This window comes from Artemia franciscana, chromosome 5 (genome assembly GCF_032884065.1).
Source record: "Artemia franciscana chromosome 5, ASM3288406v1, whole genome shotgun sequence".
In the NCBI taxonomy this organism is placed as follows: domain Eukaryota; kingdom Metazoa; phylum Arthropoda; class Branchiopoda; order Anostraca; family Artemiidae; genus Artemia; species Artemia franciscana.
In genome coordinates this window covers 46,318,302-46,337,379 of record NC_088867.1, presented here as the reverse complement: position 1 = coordinate 46,337,379, position 19,078 = coordinate 46,318,302, and the positions used below count along the sequence as shown (strand labels likewise).

Sequence of the window (19,078 nt, the reverse complement as noted above, 5' to 3'; positions counted from 1 at the left end):
CTGCCACCACCATGAAAACGATATGATCAGTTTGTTCACCCTTTTCAGTGTCTTTTTTTCCTGGTTTATCTGTTTAATCAATGGTCTTATAAATAGTGTATGATCCTTTAGGCTACACTCAATGTTGTAATTATAAAAAAAAATGGCACAGTACGTATTGTTTAACGCTGTGCAAACGACGGGGAATTTTATTAAATACTTTCTATTAGTTTCATAAATATCCCAAAGCCTCCAATATTTTCTAAATAGATCACTTTCCAGCCTAATTGGCTGTCATGTGGATTTTGCTGAGGCAAATTGTGTTTGTTGAATAACTTAGTAATATTTGTTTCTGATTCCTTGGACTGTTTGATAATCGGGATGAGTCCTTTTACTATTGAAAATACAAAATTCAATTTGACGTGTTTTATGACACACTTAGCGTTAATTTGTCATCAGTGGAGCGCGTCCGATCGCAGACATAAATACTTTCTTTCATCATTATTACTCAAGGAACAATTTTTGCAAAGATGCAGGTGATAGTGTCACGAACGAAATATATAGTACCCTATAACCAATGCCGATATTGATTTATTTTTAGCATGTGAAACTAGTTGAAAATGTAATCAGTAAAACATTAAGTATTTTTCGAATTATTCACGGTATTAATAAAATAAGTATTGATTAAAAAGTTGAGCATTAGATTGTCAGTTACAAGGTATGCAAAACTTTTCAATTGATTGATTAGTTGCTTTAGGTTCCCATTGCAACTAAGTAGGCGGGCTTTTGACGTTGCAAATAAAGGACTAAATTAGTCCTTGGCTGGCAATTAATGAGAATATACTAAAATACAACAAAAAAGAATTTAGAAAAATAATTTGAAAACTTCATTCTATTATACATATGAAGGCCTTTGGACCCCTTTAAGTTTGTCAGTTTGAAAGGCATCAGAAACACAGATCATTATATTTGAAAATGTAGCTTGCTTTTTTTTTCTGAGTCAGAACTTAGCTTCTGTTTTGATAAATCAGCAGTTAGCTAATTTTTACACCGAGTCAGTCCTTTGTTTGGACTTCGTTCAGGATATCTTGGGCAAAACATTTAATAGGAGCCTGGATCATTTCTGCACTTAGTTAGGACTTACTTCACATTGTTTTTTCCTCCTATGTTACACTGAGTCAGGATTACGCCATCTTCTTCTTTTTCCTATGTTGCACCGAGTCAGTCCTTTGTTTGGACTTCGTTCAGCATATCTTGGGCAAAACATTTAATAGGAGCCTGGATCATTTCTGCATTTAGTTAGGACTTACTTCACATTGTTTTTTCCTCCTATGTTACACTGAGTCAGGATTACGCCATCTTCTTCTTTTTCCTATGTTGCACCGAGTCAGTCCTTTGTTTGGACTTCGTTCAGCATATCTTGGGCAAAACATTTAATAGGAGCCTGGATCATTTCTGCATTTAGTTAGGACTTACTTCACATTGTTTTTTCCTCCTATGTTACACCGAGTCAGGATTACGCCATGTTCTTCTTTTTCCCTATGTTGCACCGAGTCAGTCCTTTGTTTGGACTTCGTTCAGCATATCTGGGGCAAAACATTTAATAGGAGCCTGGATCATTTCTGCACTTAGTTAAGACTTACTTCACATTGTTTTTTCCTCCTATGTTACACCGAGTCAGGATTACGCCATGTTTTTCTTTTTCCCTATGTTACACTGAGCTATGACTAGCTCCTTTTTACACTGAATCAGTCCACAGCTTTGACAGAGCTTATTTTCATGCTGTGTCAAGACTTAACTTGTTGGGGCTTTAGCTTATTTTAGTACTTGGCTCAATTTGCACCAAGTCAGTACGCACCCTGTTCTTGATCGCTCTTGCGCTGATTAAGTCCACAAATTCGACTTACATTGGTTAAACCAAGCAATAAATTGGCGCATTTCCACAACAATTGTGGTCTTCGGTCGTTTTTGCACCGTTTACCGCTTGAATATCACAAGTATAGTGAACTGAAATCTAAACAAAATCTGAGATATAAAATTTTGGAGGCAATCCTTAGTCTGAAATTTTGAATCATCAATGAATTTTATTTACACATTTGAAACAAATGGATCCCATAGGAACAAAATATGAATGAAAATTAATTGAGTGTTACACTAATAAAAATAAATTGATTTCATTATTAAATTGATAAGTTGATTTAAATAAATTGATTATATCGAATATGGTTCGTGGAGGCTTGAGATGTGCTTAATTTTTCAAAACAACAAAGAAAATAGGAAAGCTGTTAAAAGTAGGTTTTGTTTTCAGCAAAGCGCAAATCCCAACCAACATTTGATGATACTGACAGGACGGTAGCCGCACACTTATTAGTAATGTTTGATTTTGGTTATTGATTTTAAATTCTGCTTGTTTTATATTTCATTTATTCCTCTAAACAATTTCTTTTACTTTTAGTTTGACTCAACAAATGAATGTATTCCTTTTTTTAGACTCAAATATTACTCTTCCTTTTTCTTTGAAAAACTTTTTACGGAAAACATTTTTGAAAGAAATCCAAAGTCAACCGAAGACGAAGCAAGTGAGTCAGGGGGTGGGGAGGGGCTACTGTTTAAAGATGGTAATTATCTGTGCTCTAAAATATATTTGGGTAATCTAGCAGAGCTACTATTTCTACTCCAAGACGACCAGTTCATCTAATTGAATTTTATTTAATTAGGGATATTTACTAGAACAATCTAGTTGTTTCAGGAAAACTTAATATTGAACTATTCCAAATATTGATGACTTAGCCTAGTTTCAGAATAACATCTCTCAAGATATCAATCTTGTTAAAGTTCATAGCAACAAAGCACAAACTTTATAAGGGAACCATGGCGTGTGACCAGTCAAATTTCATAAACAGAGTTGAAATCAAAGGATCTTAGGTTATTTTAGCATATAGATCGCTATTCCAATTTAACACAATTATTAAATTTACTCTTAAATTTAATAGCACACTTTTGGATATAAGCACGTCCTTCCAGGCCCTATATGGGAGGGGGGGTGTCCATGTGAGCTATCCATGCTTTTCTTATATATACTCTATTTTTTATTATTTTGATAAATATGGGCCTCCTACATATCTGAACTTTTAAGCTCTTGTAAGCGTCACTACTTCCCTTCCTGTATTATTGAAAGCGATTAAATGTCTTTTTTTTTATCACAGCTTAGATTTGTTCGCATCTGTTTTTTTAGATTTCTTGAATTCAGAGTTTTGGAAATTCTGAATTGATTTTGGAGTACTTCTTGAAGTACACTGAGAGCGATAAAAATAGAAATTAAACTTCAAGGGGTGTGATCAAGCTTGCAACGAGGTAAAACTCCTCTTCAAAGGCATGCACATTACCAACCAACATATGTCACCCATTAAATAAAAAAAAACAATTTTTTTTTTAACTGACAGTAAGGAGCGACACAAACTTAAAACGAACAGAAATTATTCCGTATATGAAAGGGGCTGTCCCCTCCTCAACACCATTCTTTATGGTAAGGTTTTTTATTGTTTTAAAATGTAGAGTTGTGAGAAAGAATCAAACCATAGCGTAAAGAGCGGGGCGTTAAGGAGGGGACATCCCCTTTCATATACGGAATAATTTCTGTTCGTAAGTTTTAATGTTTTAATTAATGCAAGTTTTGGCTCACCGTACATAAATAATTAAAACAAAATTTGCTTATTAATTTTACCATATTTTGCTAAATGGCTATCTCAAAGTTTTGATCGGACGATTTTGAGAAAAATAGAACTTTTAATTTTATTTACGAACGTTTTGTTTTAGTAATGAATATATGTAACTTACAAATTAACTTACGTAACTAACTTCTATATTCGTATGTTTTTTACGTATACGTGGGATCCACCCCCTTGTCAATTACTCGTTATTTACACTAAAGTTCGAAGTTTATACCAGATTCTTTAAGAATGACTTCTGAATCACAAAGGCCGTTTATTTAGAATGCATATCTCTTTTGAAATTACTAAAAATACTTTAACGTAAAGATTGGTGTGTTAAGTAGGGGACGGACACCCTCATATACGTTCTTAAATAATGCTGGAAAATCCAGCGCCACCTTCATGGAAGTTCTGTTCCCCCATGATAAATTCCTCCATGAAAAGATCTTCCCGTGAAACCCCCTCCCCAACCCCCCAGCAAAAATCCCCCTTGAAAACCTCTGTAGACTTTCCAATAGCCAATACCTTTTTTAAGCCATGGGCGATGTTCATAACTTGCAGCCCCTCCCTCGGGGACTCTGGGGAATTAAGCGCTCCAAAAAGACATAGTTAAAGTCCCCCTGAAAACGTCTGTACACTTCCCAATAATCCTTACTATATGTAAGCAATCGTCAAAGTTTGTAACTTACAGCCCCTCCCCCGGGGACTGTCGTGGATTAAGTCGTCCCGAAAAACATAATTATTAGATTTTTCGACTATGTTGAACAAAAATGGCTACCTAAAAATTTTGATCTTGTGACTTTGGGAAAAAATGAGCATGGGAGGGAGTCTAGTTGACCTCAAAGTTTTTTCGGTCACTCAAAAAGGGCACTAGAACTTTTAATTTCCGTTAGAATGAGCCCTTTCGCAACATTCTAGGACAACTGGCTTGATACTATCGCCCCTGAAAAAACAAAACAAAAAAAAAATAAACATTCATCCATTATCTTTCTTCTGGCAAAAAAAAAAAAACTCCACATTTTTGCAGATAGGAGCTTGAAACCTCTACAGTAGGGTTTTCTGATACGCTGAATCTGACGATGTGGTTTTCATTAAGCTTCTATGACTTTTAGGCGTGTTTCCTCCTTTTTTTGAAAACAAGGCGAATTTTTCTCAGGTTCGTAACTTTTAATGGGTAAGGCTAAACTTGATGAAACTTATATGTTTGAAATCAGCATAAAAATTTGATTCCTTTCATGTATCTATTGGTATCAAATTCCGTTTTAAGAGTTTTGGTTACTATTGAGCCGCGTCGCTCCTTACTTACAAATCGCTACCGTGAACTGTTTCACAATACACCAAAATTCTGACATCTATATTGGTATCCAGGCCACAGAGAGGTATTACTGGGTATTGGGAAGTACGTAATCCGGCCCTACTGAACATGTGCATCACTTGTATATATTAAATAAAAAAAACTTGTTTTTTTAACTGAAAGTAAGGAGCGACGTTAGAACTTAAAACGAACAGAATTACTCCGTATATGAAATGGGTTGTCCCCTCCGCAATCCCTCGCTCTTTATGCTAAAGTTTTTAATTGTTTTAAAAAGTAGAATTGTGGCGAAGAGTCAAACTTTAGTGTAAAGAGCGAGGGATTGCGGAGGGGACAACCCATTTTATACCCATAGAACCGTTAATATTCTATGACTTTTAGGGGGTGTTTCCCCCTATTTTCCAAAATGAGGCAAATTTTCTCAGGCTCGTAACTTTTGACGACAGAGACTAAATTTGATGAAACTTATATATTTAAAATCAGCATGAAAATTCGATTCTTTTGATGTATCTTTTAGGATCAAAATTCCGTTTTTTAGAGTTTCGTTTACTATTGAGCCGGGTCGCTCCTTGCTACAGTTCGTTACCACGAACTATTTGAAAAGAAAACGATTTCTTGGGTTTGTCAGTCACAAAAGATGCATAAACTGGTAAAGATACGTTAAATGCTTCTGAAAAACATTTCATAAATACATATAGAATGTATTTATCCAAACTCCAAGAATGAAGCATAGAAGAAAATAAAATAAAATTCCAACAAATGACAATCGAAGAAATGGTAAATTAACGACACTGACGAGGAAGGCCGAAGATGAGGTTGCGAAAAATTCGACCGATAATACATTGCAAATCTATCCAAAACATTAGTATATAATCGGTATACCAAAGCCTAGCTTATGACCTATCAAAAGAAGTGGCCCCAACTACGTTCCATGATACTAGACGGAGTTTGAGTAAGTAAGTGGTGCACAGGATGAATAAGAAAATTCTAAAGTCTTATTTAGTTTGGGACAGAGCTAATAATATAATTCCATATAAGCAATTTATGACGACAAAATACATTGTATTAAGTGTCAGTCATGGCGGAAAACGCAGCTCCAGATTCCACTGACAGAGAATTCTAATTGCAGCTGCAGGGACAAAAAGGGATAAGTTCACTAGTAGAAATGGGACGTTTTTGTCAAAGACCTTAAATACTGAAGTTTATAAATTTGACTAAGAAAATTTAGGGCTAAGCTAAGGCTGATATGGAGCAGGGGAGGAATATGACAATAGTAAAAGGTTTGTGCACTTTTCGACAAAATTAATGTCATTCACGATTCTCTTTCTGCATCTATTTTCATTCATATTTGTCCAAAAAATGAATTTTGTGAACGAATTATCTGAGATAAATTATTTATGCCAGCAATATAGGATAAATTTAAATCTTTAGTATCCCTCCCTAGCCAGCCCTTAAAACATTATAATTTTTTTCACCCTTTATAATTTCAGACAAGACTTTTAAGCTTAGATGGAAAAAACTGATACTTATTTATACGACAGATTTCTCTATATGTGTTTGAGTGAAACGGTGCGAACCGAGTTTTAAAAGTTCTTTTTGGATGTCAATTTCATTTCTAATCATAAATTCGCAGAAAAATTCAGGGAAAAAGAACATCATCAGGTTTTTGCTATCGTGTAAAATTTTATTTTTGTCTTTGTCCCCTTTTTCCTCAAATGGGGGAAAATACTTATCTGCTGTGAAGTATTTCTTCGCGGTTGACCCTTGTTTTAGTACTCTAGGTTTTCTTGTCATTTCACATGAATTAGGTTTTGCTGAGGATAAGGTAGGTGTCGTTAAATTAAATGCCCATAAAAACTAAGATATTATTTTGAAGAAGCATACAGTGACAATATACATTTTGAATACGTCTTTAAAAGAGTAGTGACGCCACTACGTTTTTGTACCATCTCTCCAATGCGTTTTATCTTTGTTTTTCTTCAAATTTTTAGAAAATCCAATATTAAAAAAAATAATTATTGATGATCAGGCATTTTGATAAACGCCAATTCAAAGGCTGGGGTAGGACCAGAGCGATTTTTTTGCTTTCCTGGGGTATTTCATATCAATGGCATTACCATAATTATCACAGCTATGCCAATTTGAAGGCAAACTTGAGTTTTTCTTAATTTCTCATTGCAAGTACTAATGTCCACGTTATAAAATGAAGGCTAATCATAAACATACTCGTAAATTGGCGTTTCCTTTTTGGAAAAATCGCGATTATCCTGAGGCGATCGCTCTGCATTTCTATGCCTGAAGGAAAAGAAATTGATTTTCCAGTAAAAGTCGTCAAAATCATACTTTGCTAATGGACGCTTCGTCTAAAGTTGAAGAGAATAAAAAAAATGGAAAGCTCAAAGTTTAGCAAAAAAAATAATAATCAACGTTCTGAAAGAAGTGACTTTTGCTTAATGGGTGGGAAAATTCTTCTGGAGACCTTTTGAATTCTTTGGAATATCGAAAATGCTGATCATGATAATTAACAAGCTTAGTAAAAAAAAAAAAAAATAAAAGAAGGATGTTTGCTTCTTGAAATCATCACACTAATTTCCCAAACTACACTTTAACAAGACTTATTAGGAAACCTTTGAAAACTAAAGGATACTTAAAAATATTTTGGCATACTGGTCACTTCCTCTATAAAGGTTTGAAGCCCCCCCCCCGGCCCTTTTAGCACTACCAGGAAATTCCAAATCAATCATCTAACTGTCTCTGTAATACTATATATATACTATTTTAATAACTTCATAGCAGTTATTCATAGCAGCGTATAATTTATTAAGTCATTACTACACGGTGAAATTTACTTTCGATTGTGAGAGTCAAGTCCGTCCCAAGGGATTTTAATGCACTTATGTAGGGCCATGATCCTACATTGCTGATAAGAAATAATCCCATAAAACGGACCTTAGAATAAGTTTAGAACGACTTTAGCCCCGTCCATACTTTTGACAATGCCGGAATATTTGATGTGCCTCCGTGTTTTTCGGCTCTTATTACTTGCGGGAATCCTCTTTTTAGAGTTTTTTTTAGGTCATACTGGAGCTTAGGATAAAAAGCATTAATTTTCGTTTTCTCTTTCTTTTCCTCTTTGTTGATTTTTCTTCTTTTTTTCTAATTTAACTTCCGCTGGGCATGGAGTGACGCAATGTGACATAAAATTTACCGTATAACTCTTGCCTCTAGGGGGTGGGATGTGTCCTTTTTTGCATATCTGATGAAACTATTTTATTCAGTCATTCTAAAGCTAGTCTAACAGAGAATTATAATTCTCTTTCAGGGCTACTGAAAAATGAGGCCTTTCTATTAGTGGTAAAGAATGTCGATATTTTCCCGTCAATGCTAATGGCCAAGTTGAATTAATTTGAGATAGAAATATTTCATTACCAGTATCTAATGCTCCTGTTTATTTTTCATTACAAGACACTAATTTTTAGTTTAGACCTTATTCTTCTTCAGCACAAGACACTAAGACGCTATTAGATGCTAGTTTTACATATTCAAAAAAAGACAGGCGTTTGGATCAATAATATGGATATGGGGTATTTGTCGTTGTAATATTTAAGGTTGTCTACAAAGATTAGGGGTAACTTATAAGCGTGCAAACTGGTGCTAGTGTCGACAAAAAAACATCAGGGCCATGTAGTGTTTGGCGACACTTGACATTTTTCAAGCTTTATAATTCGTTTTTCTGTCAGGAACTGAGATCAGACACTTCTTACTGCACTAATTGTATCAACTACACAAATTAAATTAATTATTCTTGTTATTACACTGAAAAAATAACAAGTGTCACAAAATAACATGCTAGATAGTGTCGAGAGTTGACTTGTCGACATTAGTGTCTGTGTCCACTTTTGTAAGTTACCCTACTTTTTGGTTCTCTATTTAACACTGTATCTATTACGCATGTTCTTTATCCCCCCCTTTTTGTTCGGGATTTTCTACCATGGAATAAATAGTGGTACCATTACAAGCGTTCCAACCTTCACATCTCTAGATGGGGCCAAATGGCACTTTGCGATAGTTATTAAGACACTTTTAAACGATGCACGTAGACAGAAACAATAACTTTTAAATAGGTCATTAAACATCTCTGTGCGATATCGCGGTAGCCTGCTAGTCCTTGATAAAAAAAAGAATTATAGATAAACCATGACATGCATGTCAACCATACAAAAAAGTTATTTTTCTCCATTTTCAAGCTAGGGGACTCAAAACCTCCAGGATTTGAAAAGTCATTGATAATTGTAGAAAAAAGCCAAGACAGATAATCCAATTGAGTGAGAGGCAATTCTGGCATTAACCCTCCCCATTATTAGGATTGTATAAAAACGATGTTTGAGAAATGACTGTTTTCACTCCCGGAATAGAGCCAAGATCTTTCCGCGCTAATTGGCTGTGGGAGCGCCGGAGGTTAACGCCTAGTCTAAGGATGTGTGTTAAAATCTTTCTAAGGACAAGATACGACTCCATGCAACTGCACAGCTTAGATACCAATATACAGTTATGAAAATTCGATTTATTTTTTAGACACAGTGCGCGATAGCGATGCTAGCGGCTGGAGACAGGAAACTGGCGAACAGCTTAGATACCAATATTGGTATCTAAGCTGTGTATGCAACAAAACAAAATTGCGTTCCCGCCTATGGTGTTGTAGTACGGTCTACGTGTCGGAGCGCGGGCTTGGAGGAGGAGCCAAGTTCAGAGTTCTGTATCAAGAGCTTCTCATGGGCAAGATAGGAGTTTTCATAACTGTATTGGTATGTAAGCTGTGACGCAACTGTTGTCTATATAGGCCGTGCTTATTACATGCTAAATTTTATTTGGGCAATTTGGCTCTTTACAAGCGAAATTTTAAATTTCTTGGTATAAACTGGCTGCAGTTCTGGTCTTATAGACAAAGCGTATCCTAAGATCCTTTCTATAATTGGCATAAAAAATTTTAGAAAAAAAATTTAGACTAACATTACAATCTATTTGCTTCAATATGATCCTTTATATATGTTACCGTGAATTTCCGAAATTTGGTGAATGTCGACATTCACCGGTAAATCTCCAAAATACCCTTTTTTCTCCTTGGATTTAGTCGGCACTGCCAGTCAACTTTTTCAGTTTTATGCAAGACTTGATGGTGAAAGATTAGGTTAGATTTTAAACCCTTTTCTGAGATTTGTAGCCTATTTTAACCTAACTTTAACTTTTACCATCAAAGCTTACAGAAGACTGAAAAAGCTGATTCGCAAAGCTAGTTTAAATCCAAAAGAGAAGAAGAAATTTCTGACATTCACCGGTGAATGTCGATATTAACCAGATTTCAGACATTTACAATAATATACATAAAACACAGAATTAATTGTCCTGACAGAATAAAGATCATTTAAACTCTAAACTGTTCAACAGCAAAAGTCGGGCATAAAAAAGGGTTGTGAAACTTTTTCCCGAGCCTTTTTTTTTAAGTTAGGATTTTTTATTCAAACTTGCTGTAACAATACTGAACAGAAATAAAAACAATACCTAAAATATAAAAAATATATAAATAAGGACTGAAAATGAAATGTTGTATTTTTTTCCATTATAAATAGTATCTTGGCATTACGCTTTTTTACTTCAGTTGTTTCCAGACTTTCATTTCAAATAATAATCCTTCATAACAATAAAACTTTTCCGTGATAATACTTATCCTCACAACTTAGATAGCGAGATTACTTTTTTACCAGATGAATTCAGTAATAGCGTCATTTCTTCTCTATGAAGGAAAGCTGGCACAGTTTAAGAATAGTTACTCACACATTAATGAGTAAGCTAGAATTGTTCTTTATTGCCTGAACAAAAAAACACCTTTCTCTATATCTGTCTACAGATCATTATTATCGATTTGTCTAGAGGTAATTTATTTAAAAAGAAAAGCCAACTGGCCATTAAGTGACGCTATTATAGGGTAAGTAAATATATCGTGCCAGGGCACATCTAAACAAAGTATAAATAATAAAGAAAAACTTCATTTTAAATGAAAGTAAGGGAGATGTGAAAACTTAAAATGAATAAAAGATCATCCAATATAATAGGGAGGACTACTGCTCTTCTTGCTGTGGTTCCAGCATATTATTGAGGCCAATTATACTCTCGATGGATAAGAAGCTAAACTTAAGTGCAAAGAGCAAAACGGAGGCTGAGTGAGGGAGGCAGTAGTCAAACTGTGATGTAGGATAGTTTCTGCTTATGACTATATACTAGGATAGTTTATTTCTAGTTTCGGCTTTGACGTTTCTCTTTACTTGGATTAAATAAAAAAGAACTTTTTCAACTGAAAGTAAAAGGAACAGAAATTTTTCAGCATATGAGAGGGGCCACTTCTTCCTCAACCATCCCTCCTCTCGCTAATGCCTTAAAGTTCTTGAATAATACTTCTCATTTAAATTCAAAGCCCTCGTGTATATTCAGTCTTTTTGAAAGAGATATGACAAAAAGTCAAACTTTAGCGTAAAGGACGAGGGTTGAAGAGGATTAACCCCCTCATGTAATAAATTACATATGTTTGTTTAAGTTTAAATATTTCTCTTTACTATTAGTTTAAAAAACTTTTTTTAGTTAAGTTTCTTACCGTTTTTCAAATCATTTAAAGTTTCCTACGAAAGATTTCCTGCAGAAACTTTCCTCTCCCATAAAAAATCTGTATATTCCAAAATAGGAAACACAATAAGTAAACAACGGATAAATTACGTAACTTACAGGTCTCTCCCCAGGGGCTATAAGAAGTCTTATCATCCCCCAAGGCATAGTTATTGGACCTTTCGACTATGCAGAATCAAATGGCTTTTACAAATTTTTATCGGATGTCTTTGGGGGGAAAGGCACCAGTTACTCTCTAATCTTTCGGTCGCTTAAAAGGGCACTAGAACTCATAATTTCTGTTTGAATGAGCCTTTTTTCAATCTTAATAGGAACATTAGTCCAATCCAATGACCTTTGCGAAAAACAAACAAAAAACAATTAAATATGCATTCGAGATCCTTCTTCTAGCAAAAAAAAATCCACATTTTTGTATATAAGAGTTTAAAACCTCGACAGAAGTGTTCTCTGATATTTTGAATATGATAGTGTGACTATCAACAAGATCGCTTAATTTTTAAGGATGTTTTTTTCCTTTTCCAAAAAACTGGCAAATTTTCTCAGGCTCGTAGCTTTTGATGCGCAACACTTAACTGAATGAATTTCATATTTTTGAATGAGGATAAAAAGTAAGTTTGTTTAATGTAACAATTGTTATCAAATTTTCTCTTTTAAAAGTTTCGGTTACTATTGGGCCGAGTCGCTCATTACTTACAGTCCATAACCAGGAGCTGATTAATTTTTATGATTTATTTTGTTTTATTTTAATCTTTATCTGTTTTAAAGACATTTTGGGTTACTTGGAATATGTTGGAAGCTGCTGCTCTCTCAATCTCCTGCTCTTTACAATAAAATTCAACTTTTGCATAACACCGTCTCGAAAATAAGAAATAACCAAAAATAAGATACATTCAGAATTTCTTGAATCGTTCACAGGGAGAAAATAGCAATTTTGACCCTATTATTGCCAATATTTATTTCTAGTACAAAATACAGCAGAAATAAGCGCTCTGCTGGGATCCTATGCTACTTAGAAAGGATACAACAACTTGAAATTTCAGTTTGACTGAACCCTCTCTCCATTTTCTACGAACCTTGGCTTGATACAATTATCCTAGTGTTGCAAAAAGCAAATAAACAATAAAAACTTTAAGTTAATAGAGCTTTTTGGCACCTCAAGACAATACTATCTTTAATATAACTCCAGAATTAACAGTCAAACGCTTTTAAGCCTCTTATTAACATCCAGGAAAGTGATCAGCAAAATAGCCAAACGAGTAAACGCAAATAATGTGGATAGGGAATCATAATGAATCCAATAAATGAAGAACATGATATATATTGGCAGATGGTACTGATACTTCATTCAGGCATTGTGTAGGGCAATCATGGATCATAGAAATGTTCCAGATATTCCTTCTGCTTGGACAACGTCCCTCACCTTTGGGACATGTGAGTAAGGGGTAAGTTTGAATAGAAGTCAGTAGGGATTTGTTGCGCTAAGTAATAAATTTTGCTTAATGCGGTTTGGTATTCACTTTTATTATGTTCCATTGAAGGGATATGTGAAAATCTGTTATTCAGTTTCTCTATGAGTTTGAAGGGATTTATTTGCTCTTTATTTTCTGAATGGGGGATGTTGTTCAAAATAATTCCGTAAAATTAATATTTTTAGAGTGAAAGTCAGTTTCTAATTAAATATTAGAAGCTATTTGCTAAAAAGTATATATGAATTTGAGATCTCTCAGGTATTTGTGATAGACTAGTGATTCGTAGACCAACTTTATTTGTTTTCTAGTGTCTCAGTAACTTTTTTTTATGATTTATTGGCATTGAATGATCCAACCTGCCCTTTCAAGCTTCGTTGCCTTTCTTGTAAGATGAATGTTTTTTTCATATATGTATCCCTCAACACTCCCATGTCTAGAAACTTGAAGTAACTTCAGCAGAGTAATTAATTAACTATAGTTTAACAATAACCACTCATAAATATTACCTAGTGTCGTTTTTATTTGAGAAAATCTAATAATATACAGCTTAGAGCTATAATATCCTACAACATGGTTTATAGTATCTAATATAGTTTATAGTATCTGATTAACTATAGTTTAACAATAACCACTCATAAATATTACCTAGCGTAGTTTTTATTTGAGAAAATCTAATAATACAGGCAGTATAAATTGTTTCTGTGTACAAGAATTTATAATTAATTTTGTTATTTTTTTTTAATTTGGTTAAAAATGTACAAACAGTTGGACATTATCAGCTTCTGTTCATAATATTATGTCAAGGTATCTACTTTTCACCTCTTGATGACGCCTTGGTAGAAAATTAGAATTTTATTTATAACCATCCACCCAATAGCACAGACTTAGCAAAGAGCGACGTGTCTTACCCTTTTTTTTAAATACAAAGAAGTAATTTGTTTGTATTGATCAACTATGTCTGTGAGTGAGAAAAGAGGTTAAAAAAATTAAAAAAAAAAAAACATCTAAATATTTCGAGAAACAGATAACATGGGAGAAACACGATGAACCAATTGTCAGGCAGGGGGATTGGCTCTAATTTTAAGATAACGAAAATAGCACAGTGCCTTTTGAATTATTGTGGTAGCGCTACCCACTCGCTTATAAGAGGCTTGAAACTTTGGTCAATTGTTCTGATTATCCAAACAAGGGTTCTTTTGTCTCAATGCCATTGTTTTTCGTGTGTTCTAATATACAAATATCCTCCCAAAAATGTCAAAAAGAATCCACGTATTATTCATAATTGGAAGACTACTCTCCCTTTGTTGTTTAAATGAATGTTTACATTCCAATGCGTCCATTGTTGTAAGTGTAAGAAACTTATTACACCTGCAGATTTATTCCTACTGTTTCACATATTCCTCACTATAAGCGTTAATTTAAGTTAAAATGACGAGTCAATGACGAGAGAAAAACAAAAGTTTTCAAACAAGCCTTTTTACTGAATTAAAATTCAAGGACATAGATTTTGCTTGGGGAAACAAGTAGACAAGATGAATCAACCTTTAGGGTAACAGTTTTCATAATACGCTTTTTGCTTAAAAACGAAAACTATCTCTTAAGTGGTAAAATGGGGTTTTCTTGAAATTTAACCGTACCTTTTCCCGAATGCTTATGATTTTTTCTCTTGTTCTTTTGTGTGTTCACTCCACAGTCTTATGTATTTTTGGGTTACTTGTATATTATTCAGAATTCACTCAATAAGTGAAGTTAGGCTCTTTCGTGAAACAAACTGCGATGCAGGTACATTTTATGAGAGAATCCGGTTTCATAGCCACAAAGACAAAACTCAAAGACAAAAAGTTAGGTTAGGTTAGAATTCTATGTTGTAATTTTACAATTTTCCTAATAAAGTATTATATTTTCATCATATATTGTTTTATTTCATTAGCTTTATCAAAACTTTGGTCTATATATTTGCACATAAAGGGGGGGGGGTGGAGGGTTGCATTATATCAAATACCTAACTTAACCTAACCTAACCACCTCTCTATATAAAATATTTAATTAAAATGTACATGCATCGCAGTTTGTTTCACGAAAGAGCCTAACTTCACTTACTGAGTGTGTTCTGAATAATACACAAGTATCATCATTATTATTAAATTATTATTATTATTCAAATCTCTTGCCCCTTTTTCCAAACTTTAATTGAAGGTCATATAAAGAACTATCTTATGGGATTCGTAGTAACGGTACTTATATGACATAGCACTAACCTAATATTCTTCATGTAAGTAGAACCAGTTTCTCTGATGCTCAATCCTAATGATAAAATTAAATAAAAAAACAAGTATTTTTAAATGAAAGTAAGGAGCAACATTAAAACTTAAAACGAACAGAAACTACTCCGTATATGAAAGGGGCTTTTCCTCCTCAACGCCTCGCTCTTTACGCTAAAGTTTGACTCTTTCTCTTAAATCTATTTTTAAAACAGTAAGAAACTTTAGCGTAAAGAGCGGGGCGTTGAGGAGGAAAAGCCGCTTTCATATACGGAGAAATTTCTGTTCGTTTTAAGTTTTAATGTTGCTCCTTACTTTCATTTAAAAAAAAATTGTTTTTTTTTTATTTAATTTCTGGACGTTTTTGAATTAATGTATGTTCTGATGTTGGCTCTCCGCACTTAAATAATTAAAACAAAATTTGCATATTAATTAATTGCAATTAATCGGAAGATTTTGAGAAAAAAGGAGCGAGGGAGGAAGCCTAGTTGCCCTCCAATTTTTTTATTACTTAAAAAAGCAACTAGAACTTTAAATTTTTTACAAACGTTTTAATTGGTAAAAAATATAGGCCTACGTAACTTACGAATTAACTGATGTAACGAACCTAAATATTCGTATGTTTTATTGCGTATATGAGGGGGTTCAACCCTCGTCGATACCTCGCTCTTTACACTAAAACTTAAATTTTGTCCCAATTCCTTAAGAATGACCTCTGAATCACAAAGGCCGTAGAATAAGTAGTTGAAATTACTAAAAATACTTTAGCGTAAAGAGTGAGGTATAACGAGGAGGTAAACCCCTCATATGCGTAATAATTTTTGTTCGTTTTAGGTTTTAATGCTGCTCCTTACTTGAAAATCCTAGAAAATCCTGCGCCCCCTTCATTGAAATTCTCTTCCCCTATGAGAAGTTTCTTCATGGAAATATTCTCCAACATAACCTCCCCCTCAAATCTCTTCCCCTAAACCAAAAAAAGTCCCCCTGAAAACATTTGTACACTTCCCAGTATCAATTACTATATGTAAACATAGGTGAAAGTTTGTAACTTGTAGCCCCTTCCACGGGGACTGCAGCGGAGTAAGTCGTCCCTAAAGACATAGTTATTAGGTTTTTCGATTATGGTGAATAAAATGGCTATCTCAGAATTTTCATCCGGTGACTTTTGGGAAAAAATGAGTGTGGGAGGGGGCCTATGTGCCCTCCAATTTTTTTGGTCGCTTAAAAAGGGCACTAGAACTTATAATTTCCGTTAGAATGAGCCCTCTTGCAGCATTCTAGGACCACTCAGTCGATACGATCACCCATGGGAAAAAAAAAAAATAATAAAAAATAAACACGCATCCGTGATCTGTCTTCTGGCAAAAAATGTGAAATTCCACATTTTTGTAGATAGGAGCTTGAAACTACTACAATTTTGGTTCTCTGATACGCTGAATCAGATGGTGTGATTTTCGTTGAGATTGTATGACTTTGAGGGGGTATTTCCCCCTGTTTTCCAAAATAAGGTACATTTTCTCAGGCTCGTAACTTTTGATGGGTATAATTGATCTTGATCAGTTAAGAAACTTATATATTTAAAATCAGCATTAAAATGTGATTCTTTTGATGTAACTATTGGTATCAAAATCCTATTTTTTTAGAGTTTCGGTTACTGTTGAGCTGGATCGCTCCTTACTACAGTTCGTTACCACGAACTGTTTGATATACCTAAGTGTGATAAAAATATAATAGTTTAGAAATACATTTGTCTTACAAATCTGCAAATTAGAAGGTGTGGGGGTAAAGTACAGTGGGTCTGCCTGCCTAATGTGTTAGGTACGATTATTCGGCATACTATGAAGGAAAAATGATTTTTAACTTCACACTGTCCAAACACTTTACCCCCACTCCTCTAATATGCGAATATATAGCCCAAATTATATATTTCCTATCTATTCTGTCACTTCTCTTTTTCTTGTCTCACGCTAAGCTGAAATAAACTAACGAATAAAACCGGTTCTAAAGCACGTCAATGCATGAACAACTTTAAATCATTGCATTTCTAGTATTCTGTTCCAGTATTTGTGCATAATATGAACATAACTCAAACAGCCCTGTTGTAGTTACAGCTCATAATTATCATTCAGTAAAATAGGCTAATGCGAAGTCAATTATTTGCTTCTTCTGTTCAACATTCAAGCCAATGATATTTTTACTTCATGATTAAACTTCATGATTTCATGTTTGAACCACTGAATGTTCCTTGCCAAGTCATAGCTTCGTGTCTCGAGTGAGGCTGGTCACAAGACACTCCTGAGGATTGAATCTAATCCCTCAAGCTCTCTTCCTGCTATATATCCTAAATAATTTTTAGGACCAAAAACTATTATTTTTGGATCCTAAGGACATCCCTACCCACATAAAGGGCAAGGTTAATAAATACAGTTAATTCCGGTATGAGAAAACATGAAATATTTGAGTGAATAAGTGCATTTTGGACCAGGTTACCTAGATCTCAATGAAGCAACATTTTCCGAAATATGCGGACAACTTGTTTTTTGAGTGAGTCCACAACCTAAAAAAATTCCCTCCGTGTCTATTTGACACACCCTCCAAACATGTTGGCTATGTTGATACTGTGTGTCAACTTTTGTTATGCTATTCAAGTGTCATTTTAGTGCTGATAACACAAATTGATGTATGGTAGCAATTTAAAATTGTGAATAATCACAATCAACGCAATTATTTTAACTGGATTTCGGTCGGGGAGTGACAACACTGCACCAAATATCTCGCTATTACTATTATGTAGTGAAAAAACGTATTTTGTATAATATTTAATTGAGTGTGGGGACTTGGGTCTAAGCCCTAAACACTTATTACTATTCAATTTTCATTAGTCAAAATAACTTACCGATAAATAGTAGCAACATGAATAACATCGTGCATCTCATTCCTACAAATCCCGAGTCATTTATCACTATACCATTAATCATTTTCTATCCTTTTTTAAACATCGAACACCATCCACTTAAATTCAAACCACCACAAATTCGAATTTCCCGGCTTTAATCCACATTTCAACTTGGACTTAAAAACACAAGTCTCAACGATAGTCTCACCGTGGGAAGTGGATAGGAACTGTTTTGCTAGGAAAAGATTTGAGTTTCTGAGGATCCAGTGGAATACTAGAACTTTAAGAGACTGTGCATTGACAATTAGCAAATGAAAATTTGACAAAACTCTATCTTAGTAGATGAAGCCTAGACTTGGAAAATAGATTTTGGCTTATTTTTGGTTGATATCCATATTGGTTAATTATATACAGATAGATATTAAATAAAAAAATTAATAAAAAGTGAAGAGCAGCATTAAAACATAAAACGAACAGAAATTGTTCAATCTACAAGGGGCACTACCCTTTTCTCAACCCTTCCTCGTTCTGCTTAAGTACTGTAGTGTTTTAATTTGCTTCTTATTCCAATTAAACGACCCTTGGTTTTCAATGGTCAAGAATAGGGCCAAAAAGTCAAACTTTTGCGTAAAGAGAGAGGATTGAAGAAGGACAAGTCCCCTTATATATGGAATTATTCCTGTTCACTTTAAGTTTTAATGTTTTTACTTATTTTCTATTAAAAAAAAGTATTTTTCTTTCATTTCTCTTCCTCTTTCAAATAATGCCGGGAAATC

At 34.1% G+C, this 19,078-nt stretch overlaps 1 protein-coding gene across 2 annotated transcripts in view; it reads right to left on the bottom strand.

Annotated features, from left to right (window-relative positions):
- LOC136027496 (zwei Ig domain protein zig-8-like) overlaps window positions 1–18,536 on the bottom strand; it is a 315,403-nt gene extending 296,867 nt beyond the window's left edge. For both annotated transcript variants that reach the window (XM_065704810.1, XM_065704809.1), the window contains exon 1: window positions 18,303–18,536. In XM_065704810.1, coding sequence (XP_065560882.1) covers window positions 18,303–18,384 — 82 coding nt within the window. In that variant the 5' untranslated portion in view covers window positions 18,385–18,536. The remainder of the gene's footprint in view (window positions 1–18,302) is intronic.
- Between the last annotated feature and the right edge of the window lie 542 nt (window positions 18,537–19,078).